This window comes from Sceloporus undulatus, chromosome 3 (genome assembly GCF_019175285.1).
Source record: "Sceloporus undulatus isolate JIND9_A2432 ecotype Alabama chromosome 3, SceUnd_v1.1, whole genome shotgun sequence".
NCBI lineage: Eukaryota > Metazoa > Chordata > Lepidosauria > Squamata > Phrynosomatidae > Sceloporus > Sceloporus undulatus.
Window position 1 is genome coordinate 214,828,757 of NC_056524.1, and position 17,203 is coordinate 214,845,959.

Sequence of the window (17,203 nt, forward strand, 5' to 3'; positions counted from 1 at the left end):
ACATCCCTGAACCCCTGCCTGCCTCCAACCTTAGGCGCACCTTCCCTGCACCCTTCCTCCCGCACAACCCTCCTTGCACCCATCCCTACACGCGTCTCTCCCTGCATCCATCCTTAGCAGCCTTCCTCCCCGAACCTATCCTTGGGTGCATCCTTCCCTGCATCCCTCCTTCCGCGCATCCTTCTTTGCACCCATCTTTCCACGCATCTCTCCTTGCGTCCGTCCATCCATAAGCGCATCCTTCCTCGCATCCATCCTTATACGTCTCTCCCCCTGCATCTTTCCTTGCACCCATCCTTAGGAGCTTCCTTCCCCGCATCCTCCCTTGCCTCCTTGCATGCTGTTGCTTCCTCTTCCTCCTCCTGCTCTTCCATGGCTTGGCCCTGCATCAGCCGCGTGTGCTGCCTGGCCCGCTTCTGGAGCCAGATGGACAAGTCGGACCTGGCCGTCCCTCTCACCATCCACAACTACTCCGACATCGAGGAGCCCGCCGAGGATGGAGCCGATGCCCCTCTTCCTCCGCCTCCAGCCCCTCGGATCCCAACCGGGGGCCCCAGCACTCTCCGGCCCCAGCCTCCCCAGCCCCGGCCAGCCCCAGCTCCGCTTCCCTCATCGGCATCTGCCCCTTCCCTCCAACAGCATGAGAACTTGAAGCGGCCATCCAAGAAGGCCACCACCAAGAAGACCCCCTTCGCGGCAGAGACCCAGTACCAGCAGGATTTCCGCGCCTGGCCCCTCCAGAAGAGGGATGCCTTGCCCTGGGTTGGGGAGTCCAGGGGCCGCCTAGAAAGCGCCATCGAGCCCCCTGCCCCTTCTACCCAGGCCGGCATCTTAGGGGGTTCCCAGCCCCACCATCACCACCATCATGTCTACGTTCTTCCCATGGCTGGCCAAGAGGGACCTGGGGCCACCAGGGATGAGGGCTGCAAGCAAGGATGGTCCTCCTCCATCATGGCCTCTTCGCCTCCAAAAGTCCCCAAGACCACCTCCTACAGGTAGGCTATGGATTGGGCCTCAGCAAGGGTGAAGTTGTCTCTGCAGTGCAGAACTAATGTGGGTTGGGATTCTGGGCATGGCTCTGCTCTGGAGCCACCACAAACTACCATGCCCAGAATCCCATCGCTTCAAGTGGTGTCAACCCACATTATTCCTGAAGGCAAATGCAGCCTTAGCTCCAGCCATCAGAACCACTTTTCACCCCCATCCCCATCCCTCATTGGAAGGAGGAAGAAAGGCAGTGTCCCCTGAGCATGGGTAGACCACACTTGCCTCATGCTCATTGTGCACCCCGAAAGCGCTTCCCTATCTGTTAGGTGGGAGGAAGGGAGAGGAAGGCATTTTTAGGTCCTTCTTGAAGCCAAAGATCTATCCAGGTGAGTCTGTGGATTCAATATGTAGAGAGATCATGTAGCGCCCTTTGAGACTCACTGGAAGAAAGAATTCAAAGATATTGCCGTGTTAGTCTGGAGAGTCAATATATAGACAGATCTTGTAGCACCCCTTGAGACTCACTAGAAGAAAGAATTCAAAGACATTGCTGTATTAGTCTGTAGAATCAGTGCGTAGAGAAATCATGTAGCTCCCTTTGAGACTCACTGAAAGAAAGAAGTTGGCAATTTGAGCTGTTGTAGGCTACGGTCTGCTTCCACAGATGCAGAAGTGGACTGGCCTATAAAAGCTCATGCTGCCAACTTTCTGTAAAGGTTCTGTAGCACCTTTGAGACTAACTGAAAGAAAGAATTCAAAGATATAGCTGGGTTAGTCTGTAGAATCAGTATGTAGAGAGAGCTTGTAGCACCTTTGAGACTCACTGAAAGAAAGAAGTTGGGAGCATGAGCATCCACAAGCTAAAATCTACTTCCTCAGATGCATCTGAGGAAGGAGACTTTATTCTGTGAAAACTCATGCAACTTCTTTCTTTCAGAGAGTCTCAAAGGTGCTACAAGATCTTTCTCTATATTAGGTTCTTCTACCTGTATAGGACACTTAGCTGTTTTATTTTTTAGACTGTGTCCCTGTTATATCACTATGTATACTTTTGAGGATGGTGTAGTGGTTTGAGTGTTGGACTATGACTCTGGAGATCAAAGTTCAAATCCCTACTCGGTCATGGGAATCCACTGGGTGACTGTAGGTCAATCACACTCTCTCACAAGGAGGCACTGGCAAAAGTCCCTCTGCACAAATCTTGCCAAGAAAACCCAGTGGTAGGCTTGCCTTAGTTGCCATAAGTGAGAAATGACTTGAAGGCCCACAGCAACCACCACCAATTTCCTTACAGGAACCCAAGGCAGTTTGCAGGGTTCTTTTCCCTTCTCTTGACTGTTTTATCCTCACAGCAACCCAGGAAGGTATGTTGAGCTGAGAGAGTGTTTGAATGACTGGTTCAAGGTGAACCAGTGACATTTATGGCAGAGTGGGGATTTGAATTTGGGTCTCTCCAGTTCCACTCCACATTAACCACTACTTTGCACTTGTGAATGCCATGTAGAAGTACTTGAAAGCTGGAGATCTCCATTGGGATATCCAGTGCCTTTACACACAGAAACAGTGGCCATGCTGGTTGGGGTATTCTGGAAATTATAACCTAAAAGGCAATGTTTCTAATCTGTGATCTGTATTAAAATGTAAATGTTGCTGTTAACCACCAAATCAATCCCAATTCCTGGTGACCATATAGAGGAGACATCTCCAAGGCCCTTGTCCTCCACTGCTCTGCTTAGGTCCTGTAGAGTCAGCCCATGACCTCCTTGATAGAGTCCATCCACCTGGCACATTATCTGCCCCTCTTTCTTTTACCTTCTACATTTCCTGGCCTCATTGTCTTTTCTAATGAGCCATGCCTTCTCATGATGTGGCCAAAGTACAATAGGCTCAGTTTTGTCGTTTTGGCTTCCAGGGAGAGCTCTGGCTTGATCTGTTTAGAACTCATTTGTTTGTCTTTTGGGCTGTCCACAGTATCCTCCTCACTCTTTTCCAGCACCACATCTCAAATGAATTGATTTTCTTCCTGTTAGTTTTCTTCATTGTCCAGCTCTCACATACATGGTGGTGGGGAATACAATGGCCTGGGCGATTGTAACTTCAGTGCTCCGTTGTATATCTTTATACTATAAGATCTTGTCTAGTTCTTTAATAGCTGCCCTTCCTATCTTCTTCTGATCTCTTAACTGCAGTCTTCTCTCTGATCAATATTTGATCCAAGGTATGGGAAATCTTTGAATATTTCAATTTCCTCATTATCTAGGTTGAATTCTTGTAAATCTTCTATGGTCATTTTTTTGTTTGTTTTCTATATGTTCAGCAATAACCCTACCTTTGCACTTTCTTCTTGAACTTTGTTTAGTAATTGTTCCAAGTCTCTGATATTTTCTGCTAGTAGTATGGTGTCATCTACATATCTCAGGTTGTTGATGTTCCTTCCTCCTATCTTCACTCCTCAGTCTAAATCTGCTCTTCTTATGATATTCTCTGGGTACAAGTTGAACAAATAGGGTGAAAAGATGCAGCCTTGCCTGACCACTTTGCCAACTGGGAACCATTCTGTTTCTCCATATTCTGTTCTAACAGTAGCCTCTTGCCCTGTGAATATATTCCTTATCAGAACTACCTTATGTAGTGGCACTCCCATTTCTTGAAGAGCATTCCATAGCATTTCCTGGGTTTTCTCTCTCCATATATGATAGCTTCACTGTACGGTTGTCATATATTAGAAACAACTTGAAGGCACGAAAAAACAAAACATGATTTGAATGTATGCAGCTGAATTTTGAGCAGGATTTAGCTTGCATGGAAAATTAATACTATGGTCCTATAATTGGTGCAGTCTTTTGTGAATCCTTTTTTGTGAGTGTATATGGATCATTTCCAATATGTTGGCCGTTGTTTTGTTTTCCATATTTCTTTGGATATTTTAGTTAACACTAAATTCTTTCTGTGTGGATCGTAGCTGTTCAATTGGAATATCATCTGTTCCTGGCCATTTATTCTTCCCAATTTCTCTTAGTGCAGCTAAGAGAAGTGGAAATACTGTAGAATTACATAATGTAGGGATTTACAGTACCACCCAGTGCATGTCTATACAGAAACAAATCCCACTGCGTTAAATGGGGCTTACTCTCACATAAGTAAGAGCCAGCAGGGCAAGAGTAAGTAAATTTAAAGCTCAGCCCATTTTTTTGGAGCTGATGGAAAGAATACAGTTTCAGTACATCAATCAGCTCAGTTATTCTGTATATACAGAAAGGAAAAAGTAGGGAATGTTGAATCTGTCCCCCTCCCACACTTTGAGAAAGAAATCCCCAGACCTTGAGGAGGCTTTGTGCTGACTCCTGTTGCTCAATTCCTGCCCCCCTTTAATTCTGTGAGTTGTCGCCAGCGAGAACATCTTGTTACAGAGACATGGTGTGGCACCCTGCAATCAGGATTGTCCTCCCTCAGATGAGATTATCAGACGAGGCTTTCCAAAGTCCTGCCATGACCCCACCTCCCCTCCCCTTTATAACGTGCAGATGGGATTCCTTTCGACAGGCACATTGGTTGCTCTCTTACTTCCAGGGGAATATCCTGGATTACTTTGTTGTATGGAAATCTGGCTCTTAAAAATAGAACCTAAAACTCCACAGATTCATTTTAATTTGTTTTTAATCTTGACTCAGGGTAGGATGGCTGCCCCATGCACAACATGATCTTGTGTGCTGCCCAAGAAATTCTCAGACTGTGTGTGCTGCAGAGATTTTGCTGTCTGTTGAAATACAGTCCAAGAAATTTGAAATAAATAAGCTCTCTAATGGTTATTAAGAGAAGGAGAAAGGGAATGCCTTTGTCTGGGAGCAGAGAATGCCTTTAGGTGATACAATTGAAGGAGGTCAGCAGACATCTGGATTCTAATTCAGAGCCTATGCAGAATTAATTTCCAGTGTAGTATTACTAGCTATATTTTTTTAAACTTCTTCTTAATCCTGGACAGCCTGAGGGAGCAGAAGGACTTCTAAAATGTATGTAATATGTTTGCAATTTAATGCTTTCAACATTAGAAGCCAGCAGTCCAAGTTTACCTTCTTCAAAGCAGCTGGTTCCACTGACTGGACCAGATTGTTAGACACCTTGCCATCTTCCTGCAGACTCATTTTAGACTTGAGTGGAAAAAGAAGGGGATCTTGGGGTTGCAGGGAAGGAAACTGGTGGTACCTTTAAGACTTACTTTAGTATGAAGTACAGCCCACTCAGGTGCATTGATCTGTGCATCTGAGAAAGACTGTAATTCATGAAAGATCAAGCTAAAATAGAACAGACTCTACTTCTCATCTCGGGGAGAAGTGACCAGTGGGTTGCCAAGGGTTCTGTTCTATTCAACATCTTTATCAATGACTTGGATTATGAAATAGAGGGCATGCTTATCAAATTAGGAGGCTTCGCTAAAACCGCAGAGAGCAGGATCAAAATTCAAAATGACTGTAACAGATTAAAACCTGGGCCAAAACTAACAAAATGAATTTCAACAGGGAGAAATGTAGAATACTACACTTGGGCAGTAAAAATGAAATGCATAGATATAGGATGGGTGACACCTGGCTTGACATCAGTACATACAAAAGGGAGCTAGGAGTTTTAGTGGACCACAAGCTGAATATAAATTAATAGTATGATGCAGCAGCTTAAAAAAATCAATGGGACTCTAGGCTGCATGAATAGGAGTATAGTGTCTCGACAGAGGGAAGTAATAGCACCATTCTATTCTCCTTTGGTCAGGCCACATCTGGAATATTGTGTCCAGTTCTAGACACCACAATTCAAGAAGGATGTTAACAAGCTGAAATGTGTCTAGAGGAGGACAACCAAAATGGTGAAAGTTCTGGAAACCATTTCCTATGAGGAGTGACTTAGGGAGCTGAGTATGTTCAGCTTCGGAAAGAAAAAATTAAGAGGTGACATGATAAGCATGTTTAAATATTTGAAAGGGTGTCATATTGAGGAGGAACAAACTTGTTTTTTGCTGCTCCAGAAGACAAAGACACGGAGCAACAAATTCAAACTGCAGGAAAAGAAATTCCACCTAAACATTAGGAAGAATTTCCTGACAGTAAGTACATGTTGCTTCAGAGTACAGTGGAGTCTTCTGTTGAGAGTGCTCTGACTGTGTATTTCTGCAAGACAGAGGTTGGACTGGATGGCCTTTGTAGAGTCTTCCAACTCCATGATTCTTTGATTCTAAATCAGTTTTAAAGAGGACCTGCTTTGTCTCTTTCCTTCTCCCCCACCCCTTGTCACACTGAAACGTACTAACAGAAATATCTCTTTGGAAATTTAGGCACGAGTATCGCCCATGGACAGGAGCAAAACGATCAAGGCCTACCAAAACAACGCAGGGCTTCATTATCCCAGAGGATCACTTCACACAGGAATCTAGCTACAAAGCAGACTTCAAGGTAAATGGACTTCTCAAAGCCTTTGAAACTGAGGTGCTTACCAACATGGATAAGACATTGCCCCTGAAAATAGTAACATTCAAGAAAAGTGTTTTCAGTAGTAGCTGTGTTAGTACAATGGCAGATACTTCGATTTAGCAAGAGAGGATGCTGATACATGGGCATCCAGATGTAAACCTCCTGTCTGGATGGTGGTGGTTATCTGTGGTCCTTGGCACTGGCTGGACGTGTGTTTGTTTGATAGCAATGAGGGTATGCTTATACTTGCTCTGGCATCATTAGTTGACAAATGTGATGCAGTCTGGATCAGAACCTGACACCTTACACTTTTAAGGTGATGTTGCAGAATATTTTGCCTTCCAGATGTTGTTGGATGCAAATCCCAGCATTCCTCATTATTGGCTGTGTTGGCTAAGGCTACCAGGAGTTGCAGTTCAGCAACACATGGAGGGCTGCAAGATTCCTGTCCCTATGCTAGACTACAACTTCCTTAATCCTTTACCAATGGCTATGTTGGCCAAAGGTGGTGGGAGCTGTTGGCCAAAACATTTGGGGGGACCAAAAGTTCCCCACCCCTGTGCTTAAAATTTCACAACATAATCCCATGCAAGTCTGCTTCTATTGAGTTTAGTGGGGTTTACTCTCAGGTAAGCAGATACAGGATTACAACTTTATGAGTTTATTGAAACATTTGCTTTTCTGCAGTCAGTCTAGTTTATTAATGCAGAAGTCTAAAGAAAATAATATTCTTCAATACATAAAAATTTGCATAAGCATCAAGCTTTATGAGATAATAAATAGAAAAAAAAAATAGAATGCAAAAAACCCAAGTAACAATTGATTAGATTGCTGTCCTAAAGGCATAATCCATTTGCCTCTAATTTTTCTTGCTATGGGAACAGAAAAGGCTGTACACCTCCACATTTAAATGTACAGTTGCCCCTCCTAACTCTCAGATCTCAGATTGATTATGTGCGGAGGGGTGACCTCTATTAATTCTAATGGCACACTTGCCCGAGCCAAGTGCATGGGGGGGCACCCTATTAAGCCTACGAGGCTTGAATACGGGTGAGCCTCCATTTTAAACCTACTTTAAATCCCGTTTCACGAGTGTGATAAGGTCCATAGAACACAAATGAAGTAACAAGACTGCAACCCTGTGCACACTTTTTTGAGAGGTAGCCTCACTCAAGACAGTATCTTATATCGGCATAGACAAATAAAGAGGACATAAATTTGGCCATACTTGCTAGAAATTGCTTGCATTTGTAGTACAAAAAAGGAATTTTTCCAAGCTTTAGTGCATGAAGTTGGGGATGCAGCTATTTGTATCTCGTTATGGGAGCCCACAGATCATGGATATGCTTTTTGATTATCTAGCTTGCTCAGGAAAATGGAGATCTTCTGATTTCCTAAGAAATATGTTGAGGCAATGTGCAATAGAGAATGGCTAGGCTGCTGCAGAAATTGAGATCTGATTTATTTACCTCTGTCCTTCATAGACCTTAGACTATGAAGGAGAATAACAGACAGAGGGTACAAACACATATTCAGAACAGATTCAAAATTGGCAACATTTCCTTCTAGTCGCCCATAATTCTGTGTTCTAAAATTCTGTGTTGTGAGCAGAAATGTTCAGTCAAAATAAAGGTATGTCTGGTTCAGTATGCTGTTCCCACAATGGGAACAGTTGTTTTGAGGATAGTTTACTTGGAGCCTACCACACATTTAAACTCTCAGCCATAATGTGAATGTAATATTGTATGCATGATCAGCTGTTTTACTGTGTTATTTATTTGGCTGGTTTACACAGTATTGGTTTTTATCAAGCATGAAGAATGTGTTGGGATAGATGTTTGAAGGGAAGGTTCGAGCTCCCTTGGTTTTTGAGAAGCTTTGCCTCCAAACCTCTTTTGAACCTGCCTTTTATTATTTCCTTCATGGAGAAATCTGTGGAAGAATAAAATTTCTCATTCTAAAAATGGGGAGTTTTAAAGGGATTCTCTCCCCCATTTCCACCAGTTACATGTTAACCCTAGGGAATTATCAGTTTAGGTGTACTATTTTATTCATGGTTGAAGCTGCAAAGGTCCTCTTCATGCTCTAGTCCATGAACAGAGAGGAACGTTTTAAACTCTTCCCCATGTGCTTTTCTATGTGGGTTTAGCATGGTGGTGCTCCATGGGAAAGAAACACTTATACACTTTCCATTTGAGTCAGTGCGTGCAAGAAGAGTCCCTAAGCATGGATCACAGTATGAATAAGGGGTTTTCACCAAAAATGAATGAATATCTTTGAACTAGCTCAGAGACACCACACTGTGATGTTTTATTTTAAAATGTTCTTTTGCAAACCACCCTGAAAGGATGCATACAAAATATATGTTACAGTACTCGCCATTCTCTTCTTGTGGCCATGACACATTGAATGGCCTTGGGGAAGAAACTATTGAGAAAAGAATCACCTTTGAACAAATAGCACTACTGAGAAGAGAATTCCCTTTGAGAATCTGAGGAGTTATGGACAGCCCCCATGCAGTTAAAACACAATTTTCAAAGCAATAGGAAGGAGATAAAGAAAAACATTGGTACCCATTTCAGGGCTCTGCTGAAGCCAGGTCAGTAAATGGAAAAACAGTTGATCCAGGACCTGATCTTGGATGAGAATGCTGACCTGGCTTGTCTTAAGAGACCTGGCAGGATGAAGTTTGGGCGTGTGTGTGTGTCAATCTCTTCTAGCTTTGTCCATTTGGCTTATCTGTGGAGCAGCAAGTAAGGCCTGGGAGGTTGGGAGGCAGAGTTGCAGTGGTCTGTTGAGAGTCCTTCTCCCTCACCAGGTGTCTTATCTCCCAGTCTGTTGGATTGAATAAGTGTACTTATAAGTGGGTGGCTGGGACAGAATAGGAAGAGAATAGGAATATTTTGGGTGTATTGCTGCTCACCAGTCTCCCTTCCTTAGCCGGCTGACTTGGGCTGCTGCCACGCTGCTTTAACTGTCGTGGCTCTATAGAATCCTGGGATTTTTTGTTTGGTGTGGTACTAGAGCTCTCTGACAGAGAAAGCTAAATATCTCACAAATCCCAGAATTCCATAGCAATGAACCATGGCAGTTAAACCTTTGACAAACTGCATTAATTCTGCAGTGCTGATATAGCCTTGGTCTTGACAGTGGTGTTGCAGTTCCCCTGACTTGTTGTCCTGGGGGACTTCAACATCCATGCAGAGACAGCTTTGGTCATCTTGGTAGATAGCCTCCCTTACTGCCATTCCCTTCCCCTTTCATGTCATATCTTTCTAGATTATAAACTTGAGGGCAGGGCACTGTCAAATTAACAATTTGTAAGATGCTCTGATAGCATTTCTAAAGAGTGAGATACAAATACAACAAACAAACAAACAAACTTACACAGGGAACTAGACAGGAGGAGTGTTTCCCTGCTAGTTTTCCTGGACCTCTCAGTGGCTTTAATACCATTGATCCTGGTACCCTTCTAGGTTGCCTCTCTGGGATGAGGCTTGAGTGCATTGTTTTACAGTGGTTCCAGCCCTTCTTGGAGAGACATATTCAGAAGGTGGTGCTGGGAGATGCCTGTTTGACATCCTGGTCTGTGATGTTCCTCAGGGCTCAGTTCTGTCTCCCATGCTGTATATTATTTATTTGAAACTTCTGGGAGAGGTCATCCAGAGTTTGGGGGTTCAGTATCACCAGGATACTGATGACACCCAGTTCTTTCTCTCCTGTCCGTCTGAATCAAAGGAAGCTGTTTCTCTACTGAATTGGTGTCTGCTGTCAGTAATGGACTAGATGAAAATGAACAAATTAAAACAATCCAGACAAAACTGAGGTGCTCCTGGTTAGTCAGAAGGCAGATCAGGGAACAGGGATTCAGCTTGTGTAGGATGGGGCCACACTTCCCCTGAAATCTCAGGTTTGCAGCTTGGGTGTACTCTTGAACTCAGATGTGAGCCTCAATGCCAGGAATGCATTTGCACAGTTAAAACTAGTGTGCCAGCTATGCCCATTTTTTGAGAAGGTGTATTTAGCTATAGTGACGCATTCTTTTATTACATCCCATTTGGACTACAGTAATACTTTTTACATGGGGCTGCCTTTAGAAATTGTTAGGAAACTTCAGCAAGTCCAAAATTTTGTGGCCAGGGTATTGACTAGAGCTGGTTACAGGAATCATGTCATTCCCCTGTTGAAATAGCTTCACTGTCTACAGGTCCATTTCTAGGCAGAATTCAAAGTGATGCTTCTAACCTTTAAAGCCCGACATGGCTTGGTTCAAGACTATCTGAAATATTGTCTCCTTATATGAGACAGATTAAGTTTTAAGATCTGCAGGGGAGGGCATTCTCTCAGACTCCGTCCCACCCACTTCGCAGGTATGTTTGCGGAGGACTGGGGAGAGAACAATTGTTGTTGTTGTTGTTATATTTATTTGTATCCCACTCTTTTCCCAGAACCGGGATTCAGAGCAGCTTCACAATATTAAAAATACAATACAATTAAAAACATAGAAAAGAGGTGCATTAAAAAGGAATTAAATTATTACGATGTTAAAATAGATAGCTATTAAAAGAATACAATAAATTTTGAAAAGATAAAATTGTATAAAACATTTAAATATGAAACAGCATCCCAAGCCAGTCCTCTCCATGCTTTCTTCCATGAGTTGACCTGTTCCCTCTTCTCTTTCTGTCACCAGTTGAGAACATTTTTATTCAGGCAGGCCTCTGAATTTTAATTATGGAGCCATCGTGTCTGTATGAAGTGGTGCACTGTATTTTTAATATTTATATTAGACGTTTTAAATCTATTTTAAATGTTTTTTTAATATATCTTTATTTTACAAAGCTTGCGTTTTTACAAGATAAATTTTACAACAATGTTTTTAACTGTTTTTAATCCTGTTTTAAAAATAATGCTGTTATTTAATTCTTTTCTATTTTTTTTAAAACTGTTTTATCTTAATTCTTCTTAAATTATTGTATGCTGCCCTGAATCCCATCTCAGGCGAAAGGCAGCATATAAATTCAATCAATAAATCAATGTGGAGGGTAATTGGATGCCGCAGTATATGTCATATGTAATACTGGACCTAATCATACGGCTTTCCTTTTCTTCTCTAGATTCCAGAAGTGAAGGCCAAGTTTTCTCCAAATCCTTCTGCTGTTTTCCAGGCACCATCTCGCATCCTCAATGTATGAATCTGGGTCATACCCCTTTCCCATCCAGGCAGCTTGAATGTTAAGGTTGTGAAAATGTACAGCTATGCAATTTTCATGAGTGGTATTGAGATAAGAGCAAGGGTTATTACAAGTGACTGCAGTAATTATCAGAAGTTTTGCATTTATTATGAACATGTAAAACATAAAGCACTTATTAGTTGGAGATGGTATAATGTACTGGAAAGAATGACCTAGTTTCATAGAAACAGGCTTACTAATACTGGCCAAGATGGCTTCTCATTTAAGGTATTGACTGGCCAGCATAAATCAGCAATTTCAACAAAGTCTTTATGCCTAAATACAGAGGGCACTGAGAGAGGTGTATTGAAAACCTCCTCTCTTTAGTGAGAGGAGAGACACTGACAAGAAGTCTGTAAAGAGAATCTGGTTGATATTTTAAGTTTGTTAAACCATTGAATCAACCAACCTCAAATGATGTTGCAGGGACTTTTCATGTCTTTTTGCTGAGGGACATTCAGGGTGAAGAGTATGACTCTTGACCAGTTTGCCCCAGAACATGGTGCTCCACACAAATGCTGACCAGATTTGGGGGGATGTGGGCAGTATGAAAGCAAAAACAATGCACATTGTTTTTGGGCTCTGGCCTCATCTGTGTGTTCTCTAAGCTATAAACTTCCTCAGTTACACACTTCATCCTTACATTCCTTATATCTCTGCTTCATTTTCTCTTGGACTAGCCAAACCTTTAAAAAGTCCTTGGTCATTTGATATGCTCCACTTATGGAAGAACAGAGCTAGGAAAAGTTACTTTTTTGGACTACCATTCCCTGATTCCCTCAACAAGTGTGGCCAGTGGCCTGCTGTGCGGATCCATATCAAAACACTCCAAAATGAAAAAGGTGTCGATTTTATTTTGTGATTGAAAATCAAGACTTGAGCCCAGATTATTTTTATACCATTTTAAAAATAGATCAAAGGATCCCTCAAAGCAACCTTTTAAGAATAAAAATTGAAACTGAGATACTGTATTAGTATATGGGCCCTTTCATGATATATGCAGTTACAGCTCTAAATTCCACTTTTTCTGCCAGTTGCATCCTCTGCAATTCTGGGATTTGTAGTTTCGTTATTTAGAATTCTCTGGCAAAGGGCTCTAGTTCCTCACCAAACCGCAACCAGCAAGATTTCTTAGGATGTTGCTATGGCATTTAAAGTAGAATCATAGTGCTGTAATTGTACAGTATGAAATGGTCATTGTTGGAGAGTGGAGACGTCTGTCAGGTGTTACTGATGCTTCCTTTTCCTCTCCATACAAATCCAGCCTACCTCCCTGCTGCCCACTCTCCCCGTACATTTAGTGGATGGGGGAGGAGAGCCAGACAGCATCCAGCTGTGAGATGCATGAATACAAAGTCTTCCTTTTGGACCTCTGGAGGAGCCCTGGAAGGATGAGTTCATCTCTGTGTGTTTTGATTCATAAACACAGTCAGATGCTGCCTAGCTGCTTCCAGCCACTTAATGGCCGGAGGGAAGGGGGACTGTGATGGCATCATGGAAGTGGATTGTGGGCCCAGAGAGAATAAAATCCAAATGAGAATAAAATCCAAAATCCACAAAACAGCAATACTTCCAGTTGGCCAACCAAAGTTAACAAAATACATGATGCAAGCTCAGAAGTACCCTTTTGCCTTGCCAATGGAACTCAAATGTCATCTCCTGGACCCTGGGATGCCCCACTCCCAGTGCCACATGACCAGAAAGAGGTGGGACCACTGGAAGTGGGTGTTCCAAGGTCCAGAAGATGAAATTTGAGTTCCATTGCTAATGCATAAAGGTAATTCTGAGCTTGCATCTTGTATTTTGTGCTTTTTGTTTGGCCAATTGGAAAGATCATTATTGTGTGGATTTTGGATGTTATTGTGCTTTTTATATGGCAAACACAGCTACCCCAGATTTGTATGAAGGAGGTTTCCTTCTGTAACAGCCATCATTCCAGCCTGAACCTTCTGGCCTGAATATTTTAAAACTTTGCTGACTATTTCTTTGTTTATATTTGGCCTGCTCCGCCAGGTCTTGAGGTGGCTCCATTTTAAAGCAGCACAATAAAACAAGAAACATAACAGCCACAGCCGAGAATACATAACACACAAGTAGGGGATCACAGTACCATAAACATTCCTAGATGTAAGCCCACTCTATCTGATCCTGCCTGGCCTACTATAGCACTGAAATACCTGCTCAAAGAATTGGGCCTCATTCAGAGTCCCTGGCACTAAGATACATTTATGTGTGTCTCTACAAAGTGCATTGCACAACCTTGGTGCAGCTACCCTAAAAGACTTGCTCTATCTTTAGAGCTGGGTTGGGTAGACTGTTAAATTCTGGGGAGAGAAAAAACCCCACTCAGTACAAGGAAATATTACAACATTCTTGACAAAGTACCAGCTTTTATTGGAAACTGGTAGCACTAACTGGTCTCGCTCAAGGCACTGCAGTGGACCAGACAATAAAGCAATGACCAATTTAACTTGTAATAGTGCTATTTAGTGTGTATATAAATAGTGTACATAGTTATAATTGATGATTTCCTTTAAAGAGAGTCGGCTTAGTATTATTTATGTAACTTTGTTTTAAGTATGCAGGGTAGACACTTCATTGCCTTGAAAATCCTAAATTGTTGCCTGTATATCAGTAATGCTAGTGCTAAAGAAATGAATGTTACATAGTGGCTATTATATAATGCAATTTTCAAAGAGATTCATTTTTAAATCCCATTACTCAACAAGTTTGTTTTTGTATAGTATTATTGACACAGAAGTAATTTTTGTCTAGGCTCTTTTAATAAAGCATTTCTTAGTGTTTGTTCAGTTACACATAGATTGTATACATTTTGATCAAAAAGGTTTATAATATTCAACTAATTTCCAATGCAATTTCCCCTCATTTACTTTTGTAAATGTCACAATGATTTGTTGCTCTGATCTCAGTGTTTCCAAAGTACAGGTAAAACCTTGACTGGCCATGTGGAGATTATATTATTCAAGCAGGGCACCATTTTATTCTACACTGGTGTTGCCCCTTATGGCATTGGTGTGTGTGTGTGTGTGTGTGTGCGCGCTAGAATCTTAGGGAGATCTGCATTTGGGCATTCATATTTGGCATGTGCCCAACAGAATGAATATATTGTTATCATTAATACAAATCCAAGCTTTCATTCATTCATACATAAGCAAGAAGTGATAAAAGCTAGGTATAATCCAGACAAAGCTTGGTGCCCAAAATATTCAATAGTTATTTTACTTTTGGAAAGTTACTCATTTGACTACAAGTCCCAGAATCCTTTCAGCATATGGCCTCTCTTTATTCTGGTGGAGAGAGGGCTCTGAAAGATGTAACTATACACTCATGTATAAGTCCAGAAATTTTAGTCAAAAATTGACCCCAAAAACCTGAGTCGACCTATCCATGGGTCAAAGGAACCATGCCCTGGTGAAAAGCAAGAGCATAATATGTCCTGGAAGCATTGACACCCTCCTCTATTCTCTCATCCATCCAGCCTTTAGGATGAGCACAAACAGTTGTGTCTGCTGAAATTTTTTAAGTTGTTTGGCACTGTTTTCCTTGCTTCATCCTTTAGATCCTTTGTCACATCTCTCTAAGTTTTACCCCTGACTTATCCATGGGTCATATGAGGTTGACTTATAGTCGATTATACATGAGGACAACTTATTGTCGAGTATATATGGTATTCTGAATTCTTGACAAGAGGACTTTTGTGTTTATCCCCTGCTGACATTTAGGTGTTGTAATAATAATTATTATTATAATTATCAGGCAGCATCCAAAGAGTTACTATTGTCATGTTTGGGGATTTTTTAGTTTGTTTTCCCCATGAATACCAGATCTCCATGCATTATCACAAACTGCTTTTGCAAATCTCATTCCAGATCAATTTTCCATACTGCAAATATTTACTATATTTGCTATTTGCTCCAGAGTCCCTGGGGCATAAAGTTTGCACCACATTCATTGCCTTTTTTTCATAATTGGATGCTGATCTAAAATAGGCTTCCCCAACCTGGTGTCCTCCAGATGTGTTCTACTATAGTTTCCAGCTGGCTGGGGGATTCTCTGTGCTGGTAACTTGAAAGCCACTCGTGTTATTAAGCCAAGTAAGATAATTGCCAGCGGAGAAAGCTTTGTGACATGCAATCTCCCTTATAACATGTGTGGTGCCTTCAGGTGCAGTGGAGGATGCTGTGCTATTGTCAGAGTTGAACGATTGAACTGACACTCCTGACAACTTTTATAATGTATATGGAGCATACAGCTGTTGTTTTTGACTTCTCATAAGCAAATGTTTGGCTGTTCTAAGAATGCAGTGCTGTACTATGTAGGCCTATGTTGGCTGGGCATGGCTTTCCTCCTAGCAAGAGGGGGAGCACCATCTGTTTCTTCACCTCAAGTAGCAAAATATCATCAAACAATCTTGTTTACTAGTTGAACACATATGGAGGGCACCATGAGCAAGATAGATGGAGAGAGCAAGGGAGGGCAAAGTGACTGCAGCAAGCATGTGGCCCGCAGGGCCATTTCTGTAGCTTCTCCTTGTCTATTTTTGTCAAAATTAGAAAAGCCTTCCAGAGGCATGAAAGACATTTGCCCCCAGGTCACAGAAAATAAAATTTAAAAATAAACAAAGAAAGAAAGAAACAAATAAAGAGCCAGGAAGCTAACAAGAATAGAATTCCTGGTCACTGCCTATTGCTTTTTTGTAAAGACCTCCCTTGGGCTTAAAATGACCCAAAACAAGAGCCAATGTTGTGTAGTGGTTTGAGCGTTTGACTAGGAAACTGGGAGACCAAGGTTCAAATCCTCACTTGGCCCTTGAAACCTACCAGGTGCTCTTGAGCAAATTAGACTCGCTCAGCTGTAGAGGAAGACAAGGGCAAAGCCCCTTTGAACAAATTCTGCCCCATGAAAACTCCATATGGCTTTAGGGTTGCCAAGGGTTACCATAAATCAAACGATTTGAAGGTACACAAGATGTCTCCCCAAACATAGTAAATGTGCCCACATGCCTCCTCCTAGGTGTTTAAAGTAAAAAAAAAATGTGGAGGTGTAGCCCTCTAAGGTCTCCTGGGACCTAATGCAGCCTCCCAGCCTCCCACAGTCGCCCATCCCAATGTAGAGATTAGTAAAAGGACCATGATATTGCTTCAGATTGCACATGGGGACAATTTGCCAGATGGACGTATGCTGTCTAACATCCAGAAATAATTTGGGGTAGTGTAGGCATCATGATTTTTGCAGGAATGTGTTTAAAATATCTTTTGCATGTTGAATGTTTCTGAATATAAACCTGTTAATTCTGCTTGACTGATCTAGTTCTGATGTCTTTAAAAAGCCAAGATTTAACTGGGTTCTGTTATTTGCCATCTTGACTTTTACTGAAGAGGTTAAAAAAAGAAAAGAACGCAAACCACACTGCCTATTTGGTTTCTGTTGTTAATTTAATATATTTCTTAAAAAGAAAAACAATTACAACAAAGCAGCTATACACAAAGTTTGTATTTTATG

At 41.9% G+C, this 17,203-nt stretch overlaps 1 protein-coding gene across 1 annotated transcript; it reads left to right on the plus strand.

Annotated features, from left to right (window-relative positions):
* The first annotated feature begins 128 nt into the window (after positions 1-128).
* Positions 129-15,085, plus strand: MAP6D1 (MAP6 domain containing 1). The gene is made up of 3 exons (XM_042461139.1): positions 129-995; positions 6,311-6,428; positions 11,564-15,085. The coding sequence occupies exons 1-3, from the start codon at positions 373-375 to the stop codon at positions 11,639-11,641; spliced, it is 819 nt and encodes a 272-aa protein (XP_042317073.1). The 5' UTR covers positions 129-372; the 3' UTR covers positions 11,642-15,085.
* Positions 15,086-17,203: the final 2,118 nt, after the last annotated feature.